This window comes from Mesocricetus auratus, unplaced genomic scaffold (genome assembly GCF_017639785.1).
Source record: "Mesocricetus auratus isolate SY011 unplaced genomic scaffold, BCM_Maur_2.0 Super-Scaffold_100004, whole genome shotgun sequence".
NCBI lineage: Eukaryota > Metazoa > Chordata > Mammalia > Rodentia > Cricetidae > Mesocricetus > Mesocricetus auratus.
Window position 1 is genome coordinate 4,092,195 of NW_024429189.1, and position 25,429 is coordinate 4,117,623.

Sequence of the window (25,429 nt, forward strand, 5' to 3'; positions counted from 1 at the left end):
CCCTGCCATGCCTCAAGAGGGGGCTGTGTGCTCAGCTCCTGTCCTTGGGGTCAAGTTGCCAGTGGGACGGTCCTGGTCTGTCTTATCTATTCTAAAACCCCAAGGCCTGGCTACACAGCAAGCACTCAGTGAAAATCTGGTTTGGGGGAAGGGCTGGCATGAAGGCAGTCCCTCAACATACAAGCTATACAGACAGCAATCTTAATAGCACAGGCCAGGAGCTCCACTGAGCACTGAAGGGGGCGGGGAGCACCCTGTCCCTGAAGACACACAAAGGAACCAGCCAGGCTACACCAGAGTCTGCCACATTCCGGCCTAGACTCTGCTCAAATCCCTCTATGCTCATAATGCTGGGGAAGGGGACAGTGGAGGCTCCCTGGTCCTGATGAGAAGAGTGTGCTGGGCAGGAGGAGGGTGTTCAAGGCCTACCTTCCCGCTTCATGCCCATGGCCAGGCACTTCTGGTAGCGGCAGTACTGACACCGGTTTCTCTGCCTCTTGTCGATCAGGCAGTCCTTGTTGTCACGGCAGGTGTAGGTCAGGTCTTTGCGAACTGTCCTCTTGAAGAAGCCCTTGCAGCCCTCACAACTGTATACCCCATAGTGCTTGCCTGTAGGGTGTGGACAGAGGGATGGGTGAGCTGTATTGACAAGACCCTCACCCATGAGTCATGCTGCATGCCAGGGCTCTGCCTTCAAGTTTGAGAACCCCTGTCTGGGCTCAGGCTGGGTGCTGCCTGGTCCTCCCTGCGTGCATCAGAGACCAGGTCCATCCACCTTCTATCTGCTGGGGCTATGGGTCACCGTCCCCTGAGGACCAGCATACCAACAGTGATGTTGTTGTGCTCTCTGTGTCTGTGGGAAGAGTATAGACACTGTTCTTGGCACTCAGGCTACTGGGGTTCAGTAACACAATGTGGGGGTGCGGGGGGAACAGTTTCAACAGGCCTGGCCCAGAGAGGAGGCTAGCAATCACTGCACCTCAGCCATTTATGCCTGCATCTTCTCTTGGTCTTCCCATCCTCGTGCCCGTTCTACCTGAGGACAAAGCAAGGCACCTGGAGCTCTCAGCCCACCCCCTGCTCTACAGGGCACAGGAGGCGCCCCTGGGTTCCTGCCTCCCTGAACCCAGCCCAATGGGAAAAAGCTAGAGAGGCCCTATGAGCTTTGTCTAAGCATGGTGCCCCTGCCTACCAGGCAGTCCTACCTGAGGAGCGGTCCCCACAGATAGCACAGATGTGCTTGGTGAAGGATGCCATATTTCCTGAGGGGTGGGCAGGAACCTTGAGGACGCCATTGAGGCCCAGTGGGGGCTTGATGTCCTCACTGCTACTCACCGGGTTCATGGGTGAGTTGAGCTGCAAGAGGATGAGTCAGGATAGGTCAGCCTTGGGAGGCTGGTGACAGGCATTAATGAGTGCTGGGCTTCCGACAGCTCCACTCTACACAGCCTAACTCGGGACGCGTGGGTAAGGAAGGAACAGCAGGACCACCACCTTTAGAACGGGGTTCAGCTCTATGCCCGGCCCTCAGAGTTCCTCCCAGAAAACCCAGATCACCGCAGGGTACCAGAGAACTCACACAGCCAGGGATCTCGTGTCTCTGAGTACCACACGGGAGGCCCACTCTGCCACCCACCAAGGAGCTGTCACTGTCATTTAACACCCGCCATAGGTCCTGGACACATGAGAGCTCGGGTGCTCTGGGCTTCCCCATCACCCAGGTGAGGACAAGAGGCCCAGGCTCAGGGAGGAGACTGGACTGGGCTCCTCCAGAGTCAGGCATCTCCCCACCACCCTGCATGACAGTGGAATCTGGGGCAGGACAGGACAGGAGAGCAAGTGGACACCCCAGACATCAAGCCGTAGGGCCAGTGTGGCCATCTTGGCCTCGGCACACCCCTTGCCTCGCCCCGCCCGCCCGCTGGCCGCCAGGGGCAAGCGTGGGAAACTCACCCTGTCACCCAGGCAACAGCTGCAGCGTCGCAATGACACAGCAGTTTTAGTTCCGCAGCCTCCAACCCAGCTCTGCAGTAAGCACAGGGCCCAGAGGCACTTCCCTCTGCCTGCCTAGCTGCCAGGGCGCCAGAGCCCAGCTGGGTAGTCCCCACACTTCTGAAAACCCCTGACAACGGCAAAAAGCCAGCTGTGCAGCTGAACTGCCCTTGCATAGCCTCTGCTGCCCCCTGCAAGGGGAAGCTCACCTCCTTCCTCAGGGCCTCCTGCCCCATCCCCCTTTCTCACGGGACAGGAATAGCGCAGAAGCACCACAAGCTCTCTATCAGGGGGGCTAGCACTCAGAATGACTCCGCAGCCCTAGCTAGCTCTGCATGGGTGCCTTATTCTGGCCGGCTGTAGGTGGGCTGCTGGGAAGCCTGGAGGCCCACAGAGATGTGTCAGGGGCTTGTCAGGACATGGGTGTCCTTGGTGGCAGGCAGGACATCTCACTGCAGAAGAGAGCATGTGCTAACTGGATGAAGACCCTATGTGGGAATCCTGGGGAAGCAGGGAGACAGCCCTGGCTTTCGCTGGGAAGACTGCATACGCCCTCCACTCTGCTTACTATATAGGACGCCTAACCCTAAAGTTCCTGGATGTCTTAGCTCTGGGCAGCATAATCAGCTCAGGCCCAGTGAAGCCCTGATGTCAGAGCAGAGCAAAGGCTGGGCTGTAGCACCCAACCTCACCACAGGTTCACAGACACCCACAAGGTTCCTCAGGGCTCCACTAGCAGACAATCCTGGAAGCCCTCCCCAGACCTGAGCTGATGGACTAGACTAGGGCAGCCTCTATCTATCCTCCCCTTCCTCGGCCTCCCCCATGGACCATAACCCCCACCCACCTGGGACTTCTGTGCTCCCTATACTTCTCTCAAGAGACCCAGGACTGGACAGCCCTCTGCTGGAGCCCAGGGCCTTCCTGGGTTGGGTGGGGGCATCCCATTTCCCCTTTCATATCCTTGGCATCTATTTCAGTTCTGCCTCATTGGTACCCCACCTGGGTCCCCACCTACCTCTCAGGCATCCTCGCTTCCACCCCTACCTCATCCTGTCCTCCCAGACCCGGGCCAGGCCTCAACTAGACCTCTTGGATGGGCTATCCGTATGCTCCCAGGCTCTGCGTGCTCCCCACAGCTTCATTCCCCATCTGACTGGTTTCAGGCATCATGAAATACCTGTGGCCCCCACAGAGGAGACCCTCCCAGGAGAGTCAGAGGCCTCAGTGCCTCACCGGCTCCACATTTGGACACTCAGAAGTGCTTTCCAATTGCGAATCACCCAGGGAAGCCAGCGTGGCCAGGCAGACAGGTTTGGGAAGTAGTAGGGAACATCCCCTTGGGTCCTGTCCTAGTAGAGCCCCAAGACCAAATGAGACACATGGATGGCTTTGGGCACCAGTTGGCCATGACTGATATAGCTACATCCAGACCCAGCACGGAGCCTCCTAGAACGGAGAGCCAAGAGGTGCCAACACTGAAGCCAGGGAACTGTGGAGATCAGTTCTTCATCTAGCCTTTCTGCCCATGACATCTGGGGTTAGCAAGGGATATCGAGCAGCTGTGATAAAAACAACACGGCCAGGCCAGGGGAGGTAGCTTGGTGGTCAGGCCTCTGTCTGCTTCTGGAAAACAAGGCCAGGAGTTGGGGGCAGGGTAACAGGAGCCCCAGCTCTTCTACGCACACAGGTGCTTGTGGGAGCATGTACACACACACACACACACACAGGTGTGCATATCCTGGGGCAAAGGGGCTTAGATGGGATCAGCCTAGGAAAACTAGCCAGATTGTCTGGAGCAGGGGCTTAAGAGGCTCAGGCCAGTCCCAGCAGGCTACCTAGTCATGCAGTGAGTGGTCTCCAGCACACCCAGCACCAGGAAGGGGCACAGGAGGTGGCATTAGCCCTGTGGTTCCAGGGAGGAGTCCCAAGTGTTCCATTATGAGGTGGCACAGCAAAGCTATTGGGGGGGGGGACAGAACCCAAACTGAGAAACTCAGAGCAGAAAGGACATCCCTGACCTGTTTCAGGAAAGGCGAAGGAATCCCAAAGAGCAGCCTCTCCAGATGCAGAGCTGCACGTACGCCAAGGGCAAAAATCCCCGTAGAAACCCACCAAGACCCTTGGGGAAATAGGGGCAGAGCACAGCTCTAGCCAATGGGTATTCGGGTCCTTGGGAAGAAGAGCAGGCTGAGCAAGGACCCCAGAGTACCCACAGCAGGACGAAGGCCCTGCTAGGCCCACAGAGAAGGGAGTCAAGCCTCACAGATAGCCAACACCCACAAAGCCACTGAAAGCCAGAGCCCAGGCATAAGCTGCCACCAGGGGCCTCTGTAGGATCAGAGGACTGGCATCCCTGGGCCAGGATGTGCTTTCCCTGCAGGCCCAGGGACACTGAACCCAGCGGCCTGGGTAGAAGGACCTATGAGGCCTCCGGGATTCCTGGAAGATAGGTGTAAGCTGAGAAAGTAGATACCCCACCGTTCCACAATCATGGGGAAGGCTCTAAGGAGGCTCAAGGGGGAGTTGAAGATCAACTACAAGAAATTTCACCTGACAGAGTTATAGAGGACAGTCTGGGTCAGCCAGAGGGAGTCTCGGCCCCAGGCCAGTCTGGGTCAGCCAGAGGGAATCTCAGCCCCATCACCGCCAGCATGACACCGAGGCTAGCTTTTGCTCTGCAGCCCACTTTCATAAAGACATAGTCGAAATGACAGCTCTGACCTATGGCTTCACAGTCTACAGCTGAAATTTCCCACTTGCTGTCCCACTTCCCCCAAAGCGCAGTCCAGTACTCACCTGGGGGCTTCCAGTCCCAAAGCCCAGTGTGGGTGTGGTGGGTACCGACATGGAGTGCGGGCCCATAGGGGAACTGATGACAGAGAAGGGTGGACCCATGCCATTGATGGGCGAGCTCAGGGTGCTGATAGGTGAGTGTAGCTGCCCGGGGGAGCCCAGCGGAGAGCCGATTCCTGGACCCAAGGAGGGGTGCAGCGAGGGGGCAGCCATGGAGCCTCGACCCGTTGGAGAGCTCAGGGATGAAGAGTTCACCTGGGTGGAGAAGTCTGCAAGACAAGAATTGGCAGGAAGGAGGGTCAGAGCAGCCTCTAGGACCTGGCAACTGCCCGTTCCCACCCGCTCAAGCCACAGGCAAACCCTCGTACTGAAGACCAAGGGTGCCAGGACTTTTCCGCCATACTCCAAACACTAGACCATCTTTGGAGGGCCTAGCAGGTGCCACTGCTAAAGCTCACACTCTCTGGGGTCCTCACAGCTGCCTACATAGAGCCGGAGCCAGCGCTGAAAGCTGAAGGCTCTAAAGTCTGTTACCCTGCCTGCCCTCTGGGCCACACGACCTGGACATCTGGGTACCACAGCAGGGCAGCCCAGAACCCAGAGGGAAGGAGGGCGCTGACACTTCCGTGTGGGAGGGGAGCTTCCAGGTGGCCTTGTGGAGAGCCAGGGAGTGTGCCAAGCATGAGTCTGGCAACCCACAGAGCAGGGCTGGGGCCGGGACCTCCCACATGCCAACCTTTCAAGCAGGGTTTCAAACGTGAACAATTTTAATCAGGCCTCCCTGACTCCAGAGGCTGGGGAGGTCCCCAGGCGTCCAATCTACTGCTCACAGACCCGGCAGGCCATGGAGAAGACACTGAGGAGCCTGCACAGGGCAGAGACACACACCACGGTGAGAGCTACCTGCCCCTCCAAGGCTGATGCTCTGAGAAAGCCCACCCCTTTGCTCCTTCCCCTCCTCCCTTTCCTCTCTCCCCCTCATCTCTCTCATACGTGGGATAGTCCTGACCTTTCCTGCCACCTCACTGCCACAAGTGACTAGCACACCCCAGGTAGAGGACACAGGCTGGCTGCACCCTGGAAAGACCTGACCATTCTGAACCTAACTCATCCTGGCCTCGTCCTGGCATGTGAGCTGAGCAGGAAGAAGCCCAGAGCAGACACTGGAGGACACCACACCAGTCTTAGGACAACATTGGCACTCTGGATGTGACACTGAGACCAGACTTGATTCTGGCTAAAGCCCATGCTCCCATTCTGAGTCTGATAACTAGCACGGTACAGGGTGATCCCAGTAACTGTACCAATGCCAACTCCGAGCCAGGAGTGATACAGAGGCCCTGCCAGCAGGAACAGCCCCTCCGAGAGAAGCCTAACCTATATCTATCCCAAAGACTCTGGGGACGGCCTCCCTGCTTCCCCTCAGGAGGTGGATGCAGTAAGAAGGCCCTCCTGTGACCAGGTCCACTATGGAGAGGCCAGCCTGGCTACCATAACTACCCCAGCTGAGAGAAGGGACCAATTCCATCAGCCAATGAGCTTCATTTGTCCTGCCTGACACCCTTGCCATTCACAAAACCAGAAACAAACCAGCTTGAAGAAGGAAGGAAGGGAGGGAGGGAGGGAAGGAGGGAGGGAGGGAAGGAGGGAGGGAGGGAGGGAGGGAGGGAGGAAGGGAGGAAAGGAGGAAGGAAGGAAGGAAGGAAGGAAGGAAGGAAGGAAGGAAGGAAGGAAGGAAGGAAGGAAGCCAGTCAATTTAAGAAACTCAAAATTAGCTACGTAGGGTAGTAATATGTCTTAATACCAGCACTAGGGAGGCAGAGGCAGGAGATCTCTGTGAGTTCAAGAAAAGCCTGATCTACAAAGTGAGACCCTTTCTCAAAAAAAGGGGGTTGGCTAAAGAAATGGCTGGGGGGGTGTGTGAAGAGCACTTGCTGTTTGCTCTTCTAGAGAACAAGAGTCTGGTTCCCAGCATCCACATGGTGACTCACAACTGTCAGTAACTCCAGTGCCAGGGATCTGATGCCTTCTACTGGCCTCCATGGGGACTGCAGACATAGTACACGTACACACATGCAGGTAGAACACCCAATATACATAACATTTAAAAAAAATAAAAAAGGAAAAAAATCTTAATCCCAGAACCAGGAGGTAGTAGCACCTACTGGCCAAGACAGGAACTAAAGACCAGCTCTATAGACCATTAAACTTCATGGGGGGGAGGGGCGTATAGGGAAGGGAGGTGGGACAAGTCAGGCAGGAGAATGTGTTTGAAAGAAACAAATACAAAATCTGATTGCTTACAGGAGCCTGGAATGCCTTTGTTCCTTTGACGTCAATTGAATTCTTATGACCCTGTCAGAAAAGCCACCGCCTCCAACCTATGGTGGAAGAAGAATCTAAAAAGGTTCATGGATAAGAACTGCCCAAAGGCAAACTCACCACAATCCCTAGGCCAGGCAACCACAACCATTTCCACACCTCTGGGCTATCCAGAGGCCACTGGCTGACCCATCACAGCCCTGCCTCTCCCGACCCCTCCAGATGAGGAAAGCTAGGCCAACTCTCCCCTTCCCAAGTCTGCTTTGTCTTCTGAGGTCTGCGGACTGTGAGGCCCTGCATCCCGCCAGGCTGAACCCTCACCGGATCCCCTTTCAGCACATTCGAGAGAGACATCTTGCGGACTTTGAGCACATCTACCGTCTGCAAACATCCCAGAAGAAGAAAGGATAATGCTGTGAGCACCCAAGAGGAAGCTGGGCTGGACCCAGAGAAGACGAGGGCATGACCAGAAGAGAAATCCCTCAGATTCCTCAAGGCCCTTGGCACCCCCTATTCATGGGAAGACTTGGGCAACGGGAGTGACTAGGGCAGCTTGTCACACTAAGGGTGAGCCAGATGTCCCCAAACACCAGGAGAAACTGGCCATGTTCACCTCATGACAGTGTTGCTGCCCTGGGGAGCCAAGGAGGCGCCCTTGCAACCACAGGGAACAGCTGGGACTGGAGCCTCGGGTCTCTGTAAAGTGCCACAGCTGGAGCTGCTCCTGGGGTTGGGGGCTTTGCTGTGGGAGTAGCAGCAGAAAGCTTCAGAGGGAGGGAAGGAGGCTGCCAGCTACCAGCTGTACCCCAAAACTCCTCTGGCCCTTCAAGGCCACCACCCATACCTGGCTCAAGGAGGAAACTGACAAGGCAAGGAGCCACGCCAATGGAGGAGAAAACAGGCCAAGGTGGCAAACGGAAAGACTTCAGGAAGGAAGGGAGACAGCAGGAGCAAGAGCCAAGTCTCCAGCCTGGGAATGGGGCTGCCCCTGTGTGAAGGTCCCCTTAGGAGCCCCACCGTACCCCACCCCCATCCTCCACCCTGCCTGCAGCCTGATGGTACGGGGCCAAGCGTCCTATGGTTGCTCCAAGCAGACTGTAGGTCCCTAGAGTTCCGTGTGGAGGGCGCTGCCACCAGAGCAATGCCTACCTTGGCAGGTCCCCACTGCTGCAGGCCCCCACCCCAGGCCTTCCTGTTTACAAAGAATGTCCACTGCAGATACCTTCCCGGAGCCTGGGTGACAATGGGCTGGGTGTGTTTTCTGGATCCTTCTGTTGGGAGAAACTTTCTAGCCAGGAAGGGAACGAGCAAGAAATGCCCACTCGTCCTTATATGTGTGCAAACCATGCTCATATACGCCATGTTCTGCCTTGTCTGGCACTTAGCTGTCACCACCCTGATAAGCCATGGCCTCCATAAGGCACAATTCCAACAGCCTCCCTTGGGACTTTGCAGGGGTGTCGATTCCACTGCTTAGGAAAATCTCTACACCACTCCAGGATCAGGGCTTGTGGGATGGATGGGGCCTAGGGCTGCAATGTGTCAGCTTCAGACAGAGACTACAGGACACACAGTACCCCCTGCCCAAGAAGTCACAGAAAAGCCTCAAGAACATGACTGAGAGGAAACTGAATCACAGAGGCACAAGGACCCCCTATATAATCCCATATTCCAAGATATCTCTGCAGAACTACTACCAACACAGCCAGGGAGCTTACTCAGACAGACAGAGAAGAAAGTCTCTCTTTGCAGGGAAGATGCCCATCATCACAGGCAGCTGGCACTGCAGTCCAGGAAGTGAGTGTGAAAGAGGGAACACATAGCACTCCCTTGGTACAAAACTGACCACAGTATGAATGCCTGGAGGTTTAAGCAGCAAACCAACACAGAGCAGAGATGGACTGTCCCGGCTCAGAACCCAGGGAAGTTCCCTAGACCTCAGAGGGCGGGTGAGAGAGGCTGAGTGACATTAATAAAACTGAATACTGAATGTTTGGCAACAGCTCTGGTGACTCCAAGATGCCAGGCACTACTGAGCTCATATGCAAGCGAGGAGTACCACTCCCACCAGAGTTCCTAGGCCATGCGGTCTGCAGGATGCCCGCCAGCAGCAGGACCCCACAGCAGGAAGCCCAGGGAACCCCCACCAACTCCCTTCCAGCCTCAGCTTGGCAGGCAGGGTGCAGGAAATGACATCTCACTGCAGCTGCGGTGGGGTGAGCTCCACAGCCCCTCCAAGGTAGCTAGGGAACCCAGCCCCTGGAGAGGGGAACTCAATAATCCACAGCCCTTTGACACAGCAGGATCTAAGCAGGCCTGGGTCTAGCAAACAGAAGTGGACCGTGTGGCTACTCCATCTAGAGCCAGGAAGGGAGGACAGATGGATTCAAAGGAGAGCACATGGGAAATGGGTACTCTGGGACCACCAAGGAGGGGCCTGAGGAGGGCAGCCAACATGCAGACCCAGTGAACCAGCACCAGGATGACTGTCACGTTCTAAGCACGGTGCCCTCATCCCCGCCTGGGGACACCCCCACCCCCGGAACTGAAATTTACAGTGGGTAGCTCATGGGTCCTCAGAGCTTCCTGGGCTGCCCACCTCCAGCCTCCACCTTCCGGAAGTACCGCTTCCCCTGAAGCCCCAGGAGAGAGAAGTGGCGGCCCTGGAGGACAGTAATGGGAATGTGTCAGGGACAATGGCACTAGGGTTTGAGGAAGGCCAAGGGTGGTCAGAGCAGGAGGCAGGTCACAGGCCCCAAAGGGTGAGAGGGGGCGGCTTTAGGCACTGGTAGGACAGAAGATAAACACACCCGTAGCCAATATTAACCATGGTGACAAAGGGCTGCACTTGAGGCCACAGGGACCCCTCAGTATTGCTGAGTCTCAGTTCCCTTCTCTGTAAAATGGGCTGAGGCTTCTGTGCCAGCCTAGAGAACAGCCCCTAGCAACCCTGTTTGCCCAGCTCCACTATAAGCCTGACTCGGACTCCCTAAGAAGGGACCAGTCAGTGACCACCTCCAGCTGTGAGCTTGACTTAGTCACTGTCTCCTCTCAGAACACCAGCTTATAGCTCTAAGGGTCTCTCCTGGGGTCACCCTGTCCTTCTCTCAAAAGTCCCAGCCAATATTCCAGCCTCCTATCAGGAAGCCCCAGTGTAAAGTGTACCACTTCAACAGTCTTCACAGAGATGGGCTCACCAAGGTCTAAAAAGGGTGTAAGCATGGGAATCAACGTCCACTATACAGCTCAAGATAGGGGGACTTCTGTGAGGGCCTCAAGAAGTACCCGTGGTGGCTACCTCAGTATCACCCCCATTAACACTATCAGCTCATCACCATTAATATAATCAACACCACCAACACCACCATCATCAATATTGCAATCATGATGAATGTTGGCATCATCATCTTCCACATGGTCAACATTGTCACCACCACCATCACAATCAATACCATCACCACTATCACAATCAACATCATCACCACCAACAGCATCATCACCAATTATCACAATCACCTCCATCATCACCATAATTAACCCTTAATTAACAACACCATTACCAACACCAACTTTTACAACGTCACCACCACTGTCATCATTACCATTATCAACACCACCATCATCATTACCATTATCAACACTGTCATCATCATCAATACTGTCCTTATCACCATTACCACCAACACTTCATTTATCACTACCATCAGCACCATTATCGATACTATCACTTGATGGACACCCTGCTCTATTCCATTGTACAGATGGAGGCTAGAGCCCAAAGGAGCTAACGAATTCTGCAAGTGGCAAAGATACGGCATGTTGGATTCTCTTGACTGCACTCATCAAGTTTGGGGCTGAACAGGGAGGGGCACAGGAGGAACAGGAAATAGTGCCTAGTGGCAGCTACCTCCCATACAGCCCTGGGTGGTACTATGGTTGGACGTGCATGGCTAGAGACGAGCTGCAGTAAGGGAAGCATAGCCAGGAAGACGAAGGTGGTAAGGATGAGCTTCCCCCGCCCATGCCTAGCCTGTGACCGTGCCAGCCAGCGTTCAATTAAGAGCTGAGAAGTGAAGATACCAGTATCCTCAGACATAACGGCCAAGGTGTTGACAGAAGGCTACCCTCCATGCCAACTCTTGCTGAAGCCCACAGTCCACAGGCAGTTGCACAAGGCTTCCCACCTCAGCCCTGACTCTTGACAATCAGTATCATCACCTTCTGGCCCAACTGTGTCTGGGATGCCTAGTTGCTGAGGTGCACATCACCCAGGGCAGTCCTGCCCAAACCACCAGGTCTGTCTCCCTTCCCAAACTCTTCATGACTTAGAGATGTGTTCGTCCACCCTCCATGGCATAGTGGGGAGGTTTATGGAGGGTACACTTTGACCAGGTAGCTGGATGAATCTGGCTGGATTCCCTCCAGCCCCTGGCAGCATGGCACTTTCCCTTCGCCTGAGTACAACTAGGGGGCAGCAGAGAGAAGACTCCTGGCTGCTCAAGCCTCAGGCTCATTAGGTATCTACAGACACCTCCCGCATTGCTCTAACCTGAGCACAGCCCACACATCCACAATCTCTGGCTCCTTTGCTGTCACCTCTTGTGAGTCCAAGGTGTCTCAGTTGAGGGCAAGGAAGTTTCTTTGGAAAATCTAAGTGAGCACCTGTAGAGGTGTTCTCTAGAGAAGACTTTTGGGTGGGCTGTCCTTGGAGGCCTGGGGTGGGCTGTTCCAGGGCCACGGCACTAGCTACGGGTGAAATGTACCATCCCAGGTGCTCTGGGTATCTTCCTCTCACCTATCCAGGAGAGAAGAAGCCTTAAAGGATGCTTGTCCCCAGCCTGCAGGCCACATGGGTATCACAGGGTATCTATAGGATATCCTGAATCCATCAGCCAGGCCCAGGACCCCAGACTGGAACTTGGGTCCTTTCAGATAGTTGAGGCACCTAATTGTACTGGAAAGCATCCTTCTTTCTCTACCCCAAAGATGGCGCTGGGGCAATAGTCAGGTGGCCTGATTGCCCCAGCCAGGGCTGAAAGTCAGGAGAACACAGAAACAGGTAACACTTAGCTCCATGGCCTTAAAATCCTGTGAATGGACTCCCAACCCCAAGCAAGGGACCCATGCAAGGCCAGCCCATCTCTGAGCACATCCCTGAGGGAGGCTGTCCTGTGGCCTGAGAGGTGCTGCCAGGGGCAGGAACAGCAGAGTGGGAGTCACGCCCACTCATCCCCAGGCTGCTTAAATGGGAGAAAAGCCATAGAAGGGTTTGACTAGAGGGACAGGGCCACTGAGGAGCTGAGACTGACAGCTGTGTGATGTCCTCCCCGCCCTGTACTATTCGAGAAACTGATAATAGAAGTCCCTTCACATTCACACTGGGCAGATGACTGTCAACACCTCAGAGACAGACTGCGGAGTGATGGAGACGCATTTGGTGACAGTCACATGCAACCTGGAGTTCCCACGGTGCATCCTCTCTAAGCTGGCATGGTACCATGTGGGCTAGTGGGAATATTATGCCGGGAAGGACCTGCCCTGTCCTGTAGCAAGGCCTCAGCTCTGGGAGAAAAGGGGCTTCCCAAGCCCAGAACAGGAGCTTCCAGCCAGCCTGCATTCAGTTTTCTGACAACTCTGTCCTCACCACAGCTCAGACCCACAGAAACTATCCTCAGCTTAGGCCAGAAAATTCTAATCATGATGTCCTGGGCTGGGGGATGGGTTAGGGGTGACATCCAGCCTGGAAGCCTGGAAGGATGCTTACCTTGCTAAGACCAGGCAGGGGCTTCTTTCTGGACACTGAAGCCTCCCCTCCAGGCTGTTCCCTTGAACTGTTTGTCTGTCCCCAACACTCTGTGGTGCCTGCCAGACTTTAGAGGAGGCTAGGAGGGAGGGAGGGGGACTTCAAGAAAAACCCCAACCGTCCCACTGTGGCGGGGGCGAGGGGGCCCTAGGCAGCAGACTCTCGAAGGCAGTTTCTATTTAACAGGAAGAGAAATGATTGTTTCAATTTGAGCCACATCGTCCCTGGTGGCTCAGAGGTCCCATCACCCACCTGCCCGCAGCTCTGTCGTGGAACTCACGGAACCCCGGCTGGGCTTCCTGTCCTCCCCTACAGTCCCCATCTTCATTTACATTCCTGGCTGATTTCAAATCACACTTGGAATCTAGGCCATACCCACCCAGCCCCCATCTACCATGAAGTGAAGCGGGCTCTGTGGGACAGGGACACTGGGGCCTCTGGAATGGTCAGGGCAGAGGGGATACTCCCAGCCATAGAGAGCGCCTCTGGGGGCACCCCAGATCCTCCCACGCACAGTGAGTATCGCTATTTTCCAGACGTAAGTATGATGCCGTGTAGTGGGGTGGCTGTCCAGGGCCACGTGGTAGACAGAAACAGGGCAGAGCCTGGAGGCTGGGTACCAGCGTCGGAAGTCAAGCTCCCCGAAGCCTCTCCAGGAGCCTCAGCCCACACCAGCACATGCATCCTCCCCTCAGCAAGGGGCTCACCCATGCCCTCGTGACTCCTCAGCACACCACACACGCACATTCATCTTCCGCTTGGCAGGGGTTTGCCCATACCCTCGTGACTGGCCACAGCATACAATATAAGTAAGCACCCAACAAATACAGAGGCCTGGTTGCTGGAGCCTCTGCCAATGGGACAGGGTTTCATCCATGAGGTAGGGTGGGAATGGAACTTCCCAGTCACCACCCACAGCCAGCGTACCTTCCCTCTCGCACGGGCAGAGACCCCCTCACCCTGTTCATCCACAGGATGACAGGACTGTCTCCATGGTACCCAACCTTACCAACTTCCCAGTGCCTGACAGTGTCAGGTGTGTGAACACTCTGAGATATGCCACCCACAGCCTAGGACTCCAGGCTAAGCCCCCAGAAACCTCCCTAGGTGCTGAGATCACCATGCCCAGCTTGGCTGGGGACTATAATGCTTGTGAGGCTGAACCCTATCAAGAATGCCAACACAGTGGATCTCTGCAGAGACTATATGATCAGCTGTCTATACTTCCTCCTCAGCCCCTAGCAAGAGGGAGAGACTGGTGTCTAGGTGACAACAGGCAAGTGGGGGGACAGGGTCTCCCACCCAGTCACCACTCACAAACTCCCTAAAGCTGAATAAGAGACCCTCACTAGCCTCATATCCCAACCTTGCCAACTGGCTTCGGTGGCACAGGAATAGACAGGAGATAGACATCATTCTGTGCTGCCGCCCATGCTCCAGGACCTGAGAGGGCTGTGCAGTCAGCCACCAGCATAGAAAGGCCTCCGTGACAGGGGGTGGAATGAACGACAGGCTGTGGGACAGCCTCTCAGTACTCCGGGAACCAAAACCTCCGTCCAGATGGCACCTGGGATAGTTGTCTATCCCTTCTGTACAGATGAGAGAGAGGAATGGCCAAACAACAGACCCAGCCCTAGCTAGGCTAAGCCTAGCTCAGCATACCTTCCACTGCCACCTCTCCACAGGATGGTGGTGGTCTACTTGGCTGCCATCAGACCCACCATGATGCTCCACAAGTCCCCGGCACCAAAGTCTTGGCCGCTCTGAGAAAGGGGCCCTGCGTCTGCTGGCCCTTCCTAACCCTCTCCCTGGTCCGCACCCCAAGCAACCCTCAGGGCAACTGAGGCCGGAGCCAGTGTCAGTGGAAGAGCACCAGAAGAAAGGGCATTTCTACCTTGGATCATGGATACCATGCAGTAAGAGTGCCCAGAGGGAAGGGGAAGGGAGCAGGCTGGACCATCTACAACAGGGCCAGGGTGCCAACATGGCACTCTCAAGGATGGGGCACGCCAAGACACACGGGTGACCAAGTATCTTCTGGGGGCTGAGCTTGATGAGGAAGACCCGGTTTGTGAAATGGGAGGGAGGTCACAGCCACAGCCCAGGAGCCAAAAATGCCAGGTGGGCGGCACCATTAGGCCCCACGTGGGCAGAATAGGGAACACCACTTTAGCACCTGGCAGGAAGGGAAAGGACCCTACAAATGGCCTTCTTTGAAGGCTTCAAGCCCTTTCATCCCCCAAGCCCACACGTGGGAAGATTACAGCCCACCCACACTCAGGAAGCCCTCAGCATCACCTGGCGAATGTGACAAAGGACAATGAGGTATAATATCACTAGGCAAGAGGTAACAAGCCCGACCCCCCTCACTTACCCAGAAGCAGGAGAACAACATAATGAATCAGGAATGCCAGACTCTGAGAGACTGCACACAGTGGGCCTCATCAAGAGACCCTGGTTCTGAGCCTATTGACTCTCCTTCAAACACAATGTTAATGTGCCACATCGGTCACGCTCCTAGAAAACAACTGACAACAGGTAAGAACACGCCAGAAATACACACGGGGCTGGAGAGAAAGCTCAGCAGTTAAAGTGCTTACTGTTCTACAGAGGACCAGGGTTCGGTTCCCAGAATCCACATTGGGCGGCTCACAGCTGCCTGTAACTTTAGCTCCTGAGGATCCATGCCTTTTTCTGGCCTCTGTGGGCACCTGCACGCATGCGGTAACCCAGGTTTGGTTCCCAGCACCCACATGGCATAACCATCTACAAATCCAGTCCCAGAGGACCCGATGCCTCTTCTGGCCTCTGCAGGCACTGGGTAGGCATGCACATGGAATACTTACATACTTGAAGGCAAACATCCACACACATAAAATTAAAAGAAGTCTTTACAAAGAAAGGCAGCAGGAAGTGAGGAAAAGGAAAAGACGAAAACAGCAGGCCAGGGCAGTTGACACAGGAATCTATGGGGTCTAGGCTCGTCTCTGCATATGGCCCAACCATGGTCCTGAGCTGTCTCAACTACACATTACAAACCACAAAAGAGACAGGAAAGGACCAGAAAGAAAACATGGTCCAGTGTGAATACTGGTGCCTGTATCTGAGCCTCCCATTGGCGCTGGAAAAGTGACTTCATCTCTGTGCCTCAGTCTTCCTTAAATATACGAAGAAGAATGTGTTCCCAGGATATCTACGAAGACATGCGAGAGCATGTATGCATGTTCATGCATGCAGCCCAGGACACACTACACAAGGATGTCATTGCTACTGGAAGGAGGAAAGAGACACAGCCAGTCAGCTGGTCACCATGACAGCAGCTGTGGAGACTTATGATAGCCCTACTGCCCCTCAGAGCACCAAAAGGCCTCCACTTCCCCATCTCAAGTGACAGCCACAGGCAGCCAGGATAGAGATCCAGGCTAGCTAGGGCTGAGGTCCACCATGCATCACAACACCAGGCAGGCCAGAGCTACACTGTCCCATCAAAGGTATCTCAATGCCAGCCCAGGAAGAGAGGACCAGTCCTCCACACTCCAGTTAGACAAGCTCCCACTGTTTTCCTGTCCTCGGTTTTCTCTTCTGTAAAATGAGAAGAGGCCAGATCCAGGAGACAAAGGTCAAGACAAGGAAAGCGGCATCACTGACTTAATGAGAGTCTAAAGCCTGGGCCTTTTTCCTGGGGATGAGATCTTCTGTTTCCGATACCCAGGAGAGGCCCAGATATGTGGGGCATGGCACTCCTGGGGCAAGCCTCATTTGCCCATTATGAGCTGGGGTGAGCAGCCTGGATAGGCCCAGCCATGACAGGCTGGCATAACCAGACATCACCCAGGAATATGCCATAAAATGTCTGTACCCAGGACCCTGAACCCAGACTCTCTTCCCCTGTGATCCCCATGCCCTCTCCCTCTCCCTTGGCACAACTCCTACACCCTGCAGCAAGATCTTCTATACCACACTAAACCCTGTCCTCACCTGCCAGCCACCTGTGGTCCCCTGCCTGCCAGGCCAGGCCCCCTCCTGAGAAAGAGGCAAGAAGGCGCAGCCTCATGGTGAGGGCAGGTGATAGGTCCCACCATGGTGGTGGCCCCATCAGTCCCCGGCCAGCTGGCTCGGGGTCCCACAGCCTCAGACGGTGCAGCTTGGTTGGTGAGCAGGAGCCCTGGAGGGAAAGGCAGCATGCAGGGTGAGCCTCTGGAAGCAGCTGGGCTCTCAGGAACAAGTGGTGCTGGCACTGGCCCTGTAGCCCAGTTCCCCTTTCCCAGGGCCCGCCCTGCCCTCCACCCTCAGCCAGACACCTGTGACCACAGGCAGCTCCCAATGGCTGAAACCAAGGGCTTCTTGGAAGAAGACTGGGAACCAGACTCATTTCCTCAATCTAAAACAGACAGTACTTGGTGCAAACAGACCCCACCTGACCAGGGCCCAGATGCACTGACCAGAGTTCAAATCCACCTTCTTGTCCAGCCAGGTGCCTGACCTGAGGCAGACCAGGTTACCTGGCTGGGCCTGCTCCCCATCTGCATGCTGGAGGGGCAACAGAAGTCAGTGCCAGCAAGCACTCAGATACGCATGTTCCGTGACCTGACAGTGTGCCTGTCCTCATCCTAGCAGGGCCCTGGAGGAAACCAGCACCCTGTCTATACCCTCCCATTACACTATGTCTCCACTCCCCAGAATGTGCACACTCAACAGCAAGCCGGACACCGAAGCCCTGGGAAAACCTGTGAGCAGATGCAAGGCTAGGCCCAGAGGCCAGGAGCTGCCAGTGCTGGAAACTGGTGTGAGAATGCAGCAGCAGGGCCAACAGCTGGGGAGACCAGGCCTGAGCAGCCATGCCTGTGGAAGCCCCATGAGGGTGCTGCCTCTGCTGGTGGGGGAGGGAGGTGCTCCCAGGAACAAGGCAGTGAAGAGGCTTCTGCACTCCCCACCACCTCCTGCCTACACAAGGGCTCATTCTTCCAAGTACAGGGCACCTTCTGTGACTTTCCAGTCAAGAGCCAAACTCAGGCCCAGTGATGGGAGCTGGGCTTGGGGACACAGCACAGTCTCCCACCCTGCTATCCCTTAAGGCTTTGTCACACTGGGCTGTCCTGCTCAAGTAATGAGGTCTGCAGTCCAGCTACCAGGGGCAACTCTGAATGACAAACACTTGCTGCTGGCATATACACTATGTCTACCACAGCAGCCTGGGAACAGAGACAGACTACCAAGATGTCTTCCATGGCACACCTATGTGCACACATCCAATCTTCTGTTGGGGGACTGGAGGAGGGGCCGGCCAGAAATAGAATGTGAGAACTGGCTTGGCCTGAGTATGTGGAAACCCCACTGGCCACAACCTCCTGGGACACTGGGATGCAGGAGGGTTCCCTTCTTCCAGGTCTCATGGCCAGAGGCAGTGCTGCCCTCCCTCATCACCTAATACCCCCAACTGGCTACTAAGCTAATACTATCTGGGAACCTCACCTGCTACAGGGTCACAGCATCTCTCCCCCTCCTGAGCTCACCACATAAAGACCCACACTCTAGAATGCACTGGACTGCGTGCACGACATCCTTCTACTCCATTCTGCATTGCACGTGACTTCCATCACAGGTCCCTGACCTCTGTTTCCAGGCCCAGCTACCTAGATCAGGAGTTGAGGGGTTGCACTTTGCAATAGAAAGTTCCCATGACTTTGGCTCTAAGTCAGAGAAAACACAGCATACTTTTGTGCTTTTATTTGGCTTGGGCTTTGTGTTGTTTTCATAATGACACAAAACCCCAGACAGACAGACCAAGGCTACTGTCCTTCTGCATGCTAGCCAGGCTCCTGTTAATTTGGTTCAAGGCAAGATTGTATCTAGATCAGCCACAGCCAATAGACCAAGCAGTCCTGTCTGGAGGGACTACCGTGCCCAGCCTATCTGATCCTTATCCTTCCATGACTAAGAGGAGAGCCATGCCACCTTGGCTGTGCCTGGTGGACATTTATGAACTCCTGGATTCTCCTGCTTGGGTTTGGCAGGTAAACAAGACCTGTAACCCCAATACAGAGTAGGGATGAGGTACGGAGGCCCTTTACAGGATCATCCTGGCCATCTGCACCCACCAAATGTCAGAAAGCTACCTCTTGCCATCTTAGCAGCCATGGGTGGCAATACTCAAGTGTCAGCCATTCCACCTGTCCCCCAAGGCTCAACCTAGGTCCTGGAGCAGGTGGGTCCCAGAACTGCAGGGCCACCTCTCAAAGCTAACAGACTTGCCTGCAGCCTCAGTGTGGTTCCATGCTAAGCTCTGAACATGTCCCGTCCACACTCCACACAGCAACCCCACGCCATTGTCTCCTGCATTGTCAGAACTCATTGGTAGTACCATGAACACACAGAGCAAGCCCAAGCGACTATTCACAGGCCCTGCACCCATGGCAGGTCCCCATGTGAGATACAGGCCCTTCCACAGCCCACCTGAGTGTGTCAACTGCTGAAGAAGTTTCCAACAGGAATAGCTGCTAAGTTATGTCCCCAGCTCTATGATGCACACAGCCGTGTCTGTGTAGATCATACATGGCCTGGGTTCTAACCAGTGCCTACATCCATGGCATGGCCCACATCAGTCCAGTCCTACTGGGCCTTTCAGTTGGCATCTTATCTGTCAGGTGCTTCCTAGGCCAAGCCTAGCCATAGGTCCTCTGACATTCAGCAGTGTAGTATTGAAGCAGATTTGTGAGCACTGCTGACCACTCTAAGCAGGCAGAACAGCAGGACCAGTTCTTCTGTGGCCAGCTCTTCCTAACACAATGACATCAATATCAATATCACACAGGTCAGCCATGGTGGTGTTCCCACCAAGAAAACTAGAGAATGCCAAGATCATCACCCATAGCCACCAGAGTAGGCTGCTAGACACTGACTAGAACACATCTATCACTAGGCAGACATGTGACCTAAAGGTCCCACCTCCTACCCCTCAAACAGACCCACCGTTCAGTGAAGCATGGGGGACCACTGGATCTCACTCCTGCCTCTCACTGTCCTTTCAGTCCAATAAACCCAAGATGACACTGAGGCTCACCCCTGGGTGTCAGACCTCCCAGACCTAGCTCTGAGCCCCAGGAAGGCTTCACCCCTCTTAATCTAGACACAGGCAGTCAGAGCCTGGGTCTAAGCAGGAGCCTCTGTGCCCAGTCAGAGCAAACAACCCCACACAGACCTCAGCTTCCTTCCTACCAAAGGCGGCCAGGCTGAGCACAAGTGGGCAGAGCGGTAGGAGGGACAGAAGACGGACCTAGCTCCTGCAGGCTAAATTTAGTCCTGGTGGTGTGGTCACTAAAACTATGTCCCTCTTCCTCCATCTGACACACCAACAGGCTCAACGGCAGAGACCAAAGACTATCAAAGCCCTAGCTAGCCAGCTAGCCTGGGGTTCAGGGCAGACAGGGGAGGACCTTGGAGGCACCAGCTGAGTACTGCATCTGACATCAGACAATTTCCAGGCTCCTTGGGCAGATTCACCTCTACCTGAGTAGTGTCTACCTAAGGATGGGGAGACTCACTCACTGTCCATGTGGGCCCCACGTACAGAAGGATCCATGACCATCAGCCATCAGGGCCCATGCTGTTGATCCTGCATGGTCATTCTCTCTGAGTCTTCCCACTAAGGGTACCTCCTCTAAAAAGAAGCCCTCCTTGTTCCTCTTGGAAGACCCAGCTGGCCTCTAGACTGAAGATCATTTGGAAAACTGGGCCCAGGTATCAATGAGTGGTCACTAAAGCCTGGCCTTGTGGACACTGTCCCAAAGAAGGCCCCTTCCTTCCTTCCTTCCTATGACCACTCTAGCCCTGACCTAGTCCCAGGCAGGCACCCTCCAGGCTCCATCAAGTAACTACAGGCAAGCCTTGGCCTGTCAGCCTTAGCCTCTCAGCTGCAGCCAGCCCTGCCACCCCCACTCCAGGATCTAAATGACTCACAGGGCCAGCATGCTGCCACCTCCGGCCCGCACCGCAGGCGTCCATGGAACACTCACCTGTCCAGGCTTGCTGTTGGCAGGCAGGCAGCAGCAGTGCCAAAGCTAAGCCTGGTCCACTGGGAGGCAAGACAGGCTATGGGAACCAGGGTGTCCTGAACTCCACCAGGCCAGCCAGTCACACAGTCAGGAAGGGGCTTCAGGGAAGGGTTCCTGAAGGTCATGCTCAGGTGAGGGGGGAAGTAGGAAGACATATGACAAGACAACACACACAGACCAACAGAGCTGTAGTCCTCACCCTGAAGCTGAACAGCCCCTATGAGCCCAGGCCTTCTAGTCCCCAAGGGGCACAGCCCTGAAGTCAGATGTTGGCTTCTCTGCATGCCTGTGAACCTATGGAAATCTCCAATCTAGATCAAGGGGATGCTGGCCCTCCCCCTGTGAGAATCCTGCAAGTTTTGAGCCTGGGGAAGCCCATATTGATTGCTACACTAGAGGAAGGCTAGCCTGCAGTGTAGCATAGGCCACAGACAGGGAGCACCCAGCCAGAGTTCCACTTCTGATGAGCCAGGACCTAGTGTCTTTCCATTGAGAAACCAGGGTGTCCTGTACACGTTCCAGGAAGGAGGGAGGCTAGGGACATAGGGTAAGGCCGGGAGTTGCAAGGAGCTTTGGAAATGCCATCCGTAACCCAGAACCACAGACTCTGGCTCAGACCGGTTTACTGTCCGGTGGGGGTTGCTCCCAGTCCAGGTCCCAGACACAGATCCCATGGGCAGCAGAGTGAAACAGGCCCTCTCACAGTACCCCAAGAGTACCTCAGCCATAACCTGGGTACCCACTGAGCAGACTACTTCCCTTCACATCTGTCATTGCTCACAGCCCCATTTTACCCTCCAATACCATGCATACTTAAGGCAACTGTACTTCTGCCCAGAGCCATGGTCAGGTACAGTTAATGGGGCAGGCTCTCTGCAAGTCCCCAGGACACGAGACAGACTCCTGAGAGGTGGGAGCTACTCATATCCAGTGCCTATGAATGGGGGGTGGGGTGGGACCTGAAGGAGAAGTAAAAACGGAAGGAGTCAGAAGGGGTACAACCAGGCAAAGACCAAAAAGGCCCACCCAACAGGGGACAGCATGACATCAATCCTACTGTGCAGAGGTGTGGCCAGGGTGAACTGAGGTATCTGGCTGGATTCGAGCCACAGAATTAAAGCAGCAGCAGTGACCTGGCTGAGTTGCATCTGCTAAGCTGTGGACAGATGCAGAAAAGACAAATGAGGAACCCTGTCCTCACCTAAAGACAAAGCAGGGCCTCTCTCTGGCCAGGGCGTGAACAGGAGGACAATCTGACTTGAGGAAACCAAAGTCACAGCCAGGATCCCTCCAGGCAGATGGCCACAGCCAGGCTGAAAGGACTCTGGAGACAGGGTGTAAGAAGGCAGCTTAGAGTCTATGGCTGGTGGCAGCCTACTTACCAAATGCCGCAAAGTCAACACCCCATCTCCACCCCCAGCCATCTACTGGACTTAGTGGCCTACCGTCTGAAGACTAACTAGACGGTTAAGAGATGCTCCATAGGGACAGAGTCCCACCCTTTGGCTATGGCGGCCAAGGCCTATGCTCCTAGGCACACTGGAGTCTAGCTCTTAATAAGCGAACAAGCATTCTTGTACCCTACAAGCTGTGGGAGCCACAGAGCCAGGCCACTTCTCCCTGCCCCACACAGGAAGTGTGGGTGGAGGGTCCTGGAGCAGGGTCCTGCACACATCACACCACAGTACCACAGTTGCAGGGCATTCAGATACTGGTCTCATGGAACAGGACTGCCACTATCCCTGAGATGACAGCACCCATCCCCAAACAAGTCCCCAGTGCTCCCTGGGATGGCTAGGCACCCCAGGAGCTCAGGGCCTCACAAGCTCTCCTCCCTGGCCTGGCCCCACACCAGGTTGTCAGCTTCCTGCTAGGCTTGCTTCTAATCCCATCCATGTCATTGAAAGCCCATTCACCGCCCGCAGCCCCGCCCTGGCCCGTGCAGCCACCCCTCAGGATAGCAGCTTGCTCAGGCCTAGCCTGTACCAACTCCAAGCTGCATACCAGAGCTTCAGCCTATCTGGGTAGCTCAACTCAACCTGGCAGCAGAGCCTTCTCCCATACAGGAAGGCTTTCAGCTGGAGAATCTGTCAAAGTGAGGCACATTTGCGAAACCGCCTCTGCCTTGCTCCATCTGGGAGGGAAGTGCAGGCTCCTGGGTAGAAGGAAGGCCTAACCAATGACAACACAAATGGCAAAGGTGAAGAATCAGACATGGACAGAATTTCTGGGTTTCCCTCACTCTCTAAAATCCAACAGCGAGTAGCCCAGGTCACAAAGGCCTGATGTTCAGCTTTCAACACCTGAGCTCTTGGTCCTAGCAATGGGACTGGTGGCACCCACTGTGAAGGGGTTCATCAGTGGATACAGGAACACCCTGCCAAAGGAGTGTGACCTGTCACCTCCAGGGGAAACAGCACCAAACACATTCCAGCAACCATAACTCAGAATCGTGTATTCAAAGAGCAGTCATCATGGCACGGGTCCTAACAGCCCATGGCCAACAGCAGCTGGAAGGACAATTAACTGGGCACATTCGCTCGCTCCCGCGCGCGCGCGCACACACACACACACACACACACACACAAAACATAAAACAAGAATGAAGTCCAACCAAACAGATTCAGCCTGAAGGGAAGCTTCTGGTTACAGCAGGGCTTAAAAACACACTGCAGGGAAGGACTCTAACGGTACTGTGGAGAAGGGCTACTATGGGAGCTGATGGGGGCTTAGAAGCCTCACCGGAGAAAACTTCACCAAGCTATGTGGGAAAGGTATGCACACCACACAGGAGCCCGGTGGATCCTCCCATTAGGCTCTGTCTGAGCACAAATCAGCCCCTGGGTTTGTTCAACACCTTGGCAGCCCCTCCACGCTCCCTTCATCCAGCACACACCAATAACTCAATCCCAGCCAGGACCCACCCTCGGGTTCCACCTCCTGCTGGAATTCGACCGTGCACCACACACACACACACACACACACACACACACACACGCTGCCCCGGTGCCACCTGCTCCTCAGTACTGCCCAGACTTTCCCGGAGCACATGGTGAGGACTCAGGGAAGTCAAGGCTCACACTGGTTGCCTGTCTCTGAGGCAGGGAAGCTGGAGCTCTGTCCTCCTCTAGGTCCCAACACCTGAGCCTCCAGAGGTTGGGCAACCACCGGGAGTCTCTGTGCCAAAGTGGCAGCCCTGAAGCCAGCCTGAGCAGAAATCAGTCACAGCAGTGGAGAGCATGCCTGCACGGAGGGCATGGGGCCAGGACAAAAGAGGGCTGGATGACACACTGCCCAGACCTCCTTCTGGCCTGCCCACTTGGCCAGCTGCCCCGGGAAGTAAATACTTCTACCTCGCCGCATGTTTCCCTCTCCAGACTCTGTGTTCACCTGAGCCACACAAGACTAGTCTTTTCAGAGCCTAGACTCCTCACTGGACTCAGCTACAAGGGACCAGGAGCTACCTCCAGGCCCTGGCCTCCACAGGCGTACATGCCCAACACCCACCTTCTACCTACAGGAAAGGCTGTTGCCCACACTCCCTGATTATCCGGTATGCTCCATGCAGGACAGCTGACAACTGGGACCTCTCCAGTTCTCTCAGACCTCCAGCAAGCCTGCCTTCTTTTTGCAGGAAGGATGAAGAGGCTCAGAAGTAAAGTACAAGTTGCCCAAGGCCATGCTGCTGGCCAGAGGCTAGCCGGTCAGTAGCCTAAGGCCACCTGCTCACAAAGAGCAGGGGGACAGAGGGGTTAAAGGGGGGAAGGAGTAGGGACAGAACTAGGGGAGGGACGGGGAGAGAGAGGTGTATAGGAAAAGGGAGGCATGCTGTTGGGGAAGTGGGGGAGGGACAAAGGGAAGGTCAGGCAGTTGTGGAAGGGGACCAGGCAGAGGAAGGGTGGCCATCTCTGGTCAGCAGAGACACAGCAGAGCTAAGGCAGGACATGGGCAGGCCCTGCCCCCAGGGGGATAAAGCAGACACATAACACACTGTCCTCCTAGGGATCCAGGGCTTCTAGAAGCCCATACTAGGCAGAGTCACTGTGGGAACCTATGCAGGTAAATACCTCCCCCAAATCAGAGGGCATCCATTTGGAGCCTGGGATGCTCTTACTCTGCTCCCAACACTGGTGGGGGCTGCCTCCCACCGAAGCTTCCAGCACTGCTAGACGCCACAATGAGTTCCTCCAGTGTTCTGACTCTGGACATAATAAACAAGTCACTGTCAACAGGCAGAGCCAAAGCCACCAAGTAGCTCTACCGTGGGGGTGGGGGAAGAGGGTACACGGAGGGTCTGTTTTCTCTCTGGCTTCGATGACAGTCTCAGATGGCTGGAGCGTGTTTTATTTTTCTGAACACAGACATCTGACACATACCCTTATACCACAGGGACCCTGGCTGCCCCTAACCACTCTGAAGCACCAAACAAGGTCCAAGACAGGGTACAGGCTCAGCACCTAGCACC

General features: G+C 55.2%; 1 protein-coding gene across 1 annotated transcript in view; it reads right to left on the minus strand.

Moving 5' to 3' along the window:
- The window catches only part of Rxra (retinoid X receptor alpha), an 85,539-nt gene that overhangs the window by 21,106 nt on the left and 39,004 nt on the right, over nt 1-25,429 (minus strand). The window contains exons 2-4 of the mRNA XM_040745150.1: nt 4,792-5,057; nt 1,206-1,356; nt 430-609 (exon numbers count right to left, since the gene is read on the minus strand). Of these exons, the coding sequence (XP_040601084.1) occupies nt 430-609; nt 1,206-1,356; nt 4,792-5,057 (597 nt within the window). The remainder of the gene's footprint in view (nt 1-429; nt 610-1,205; nt 1,357-4,791; nt 5,058-25,429) is intronic.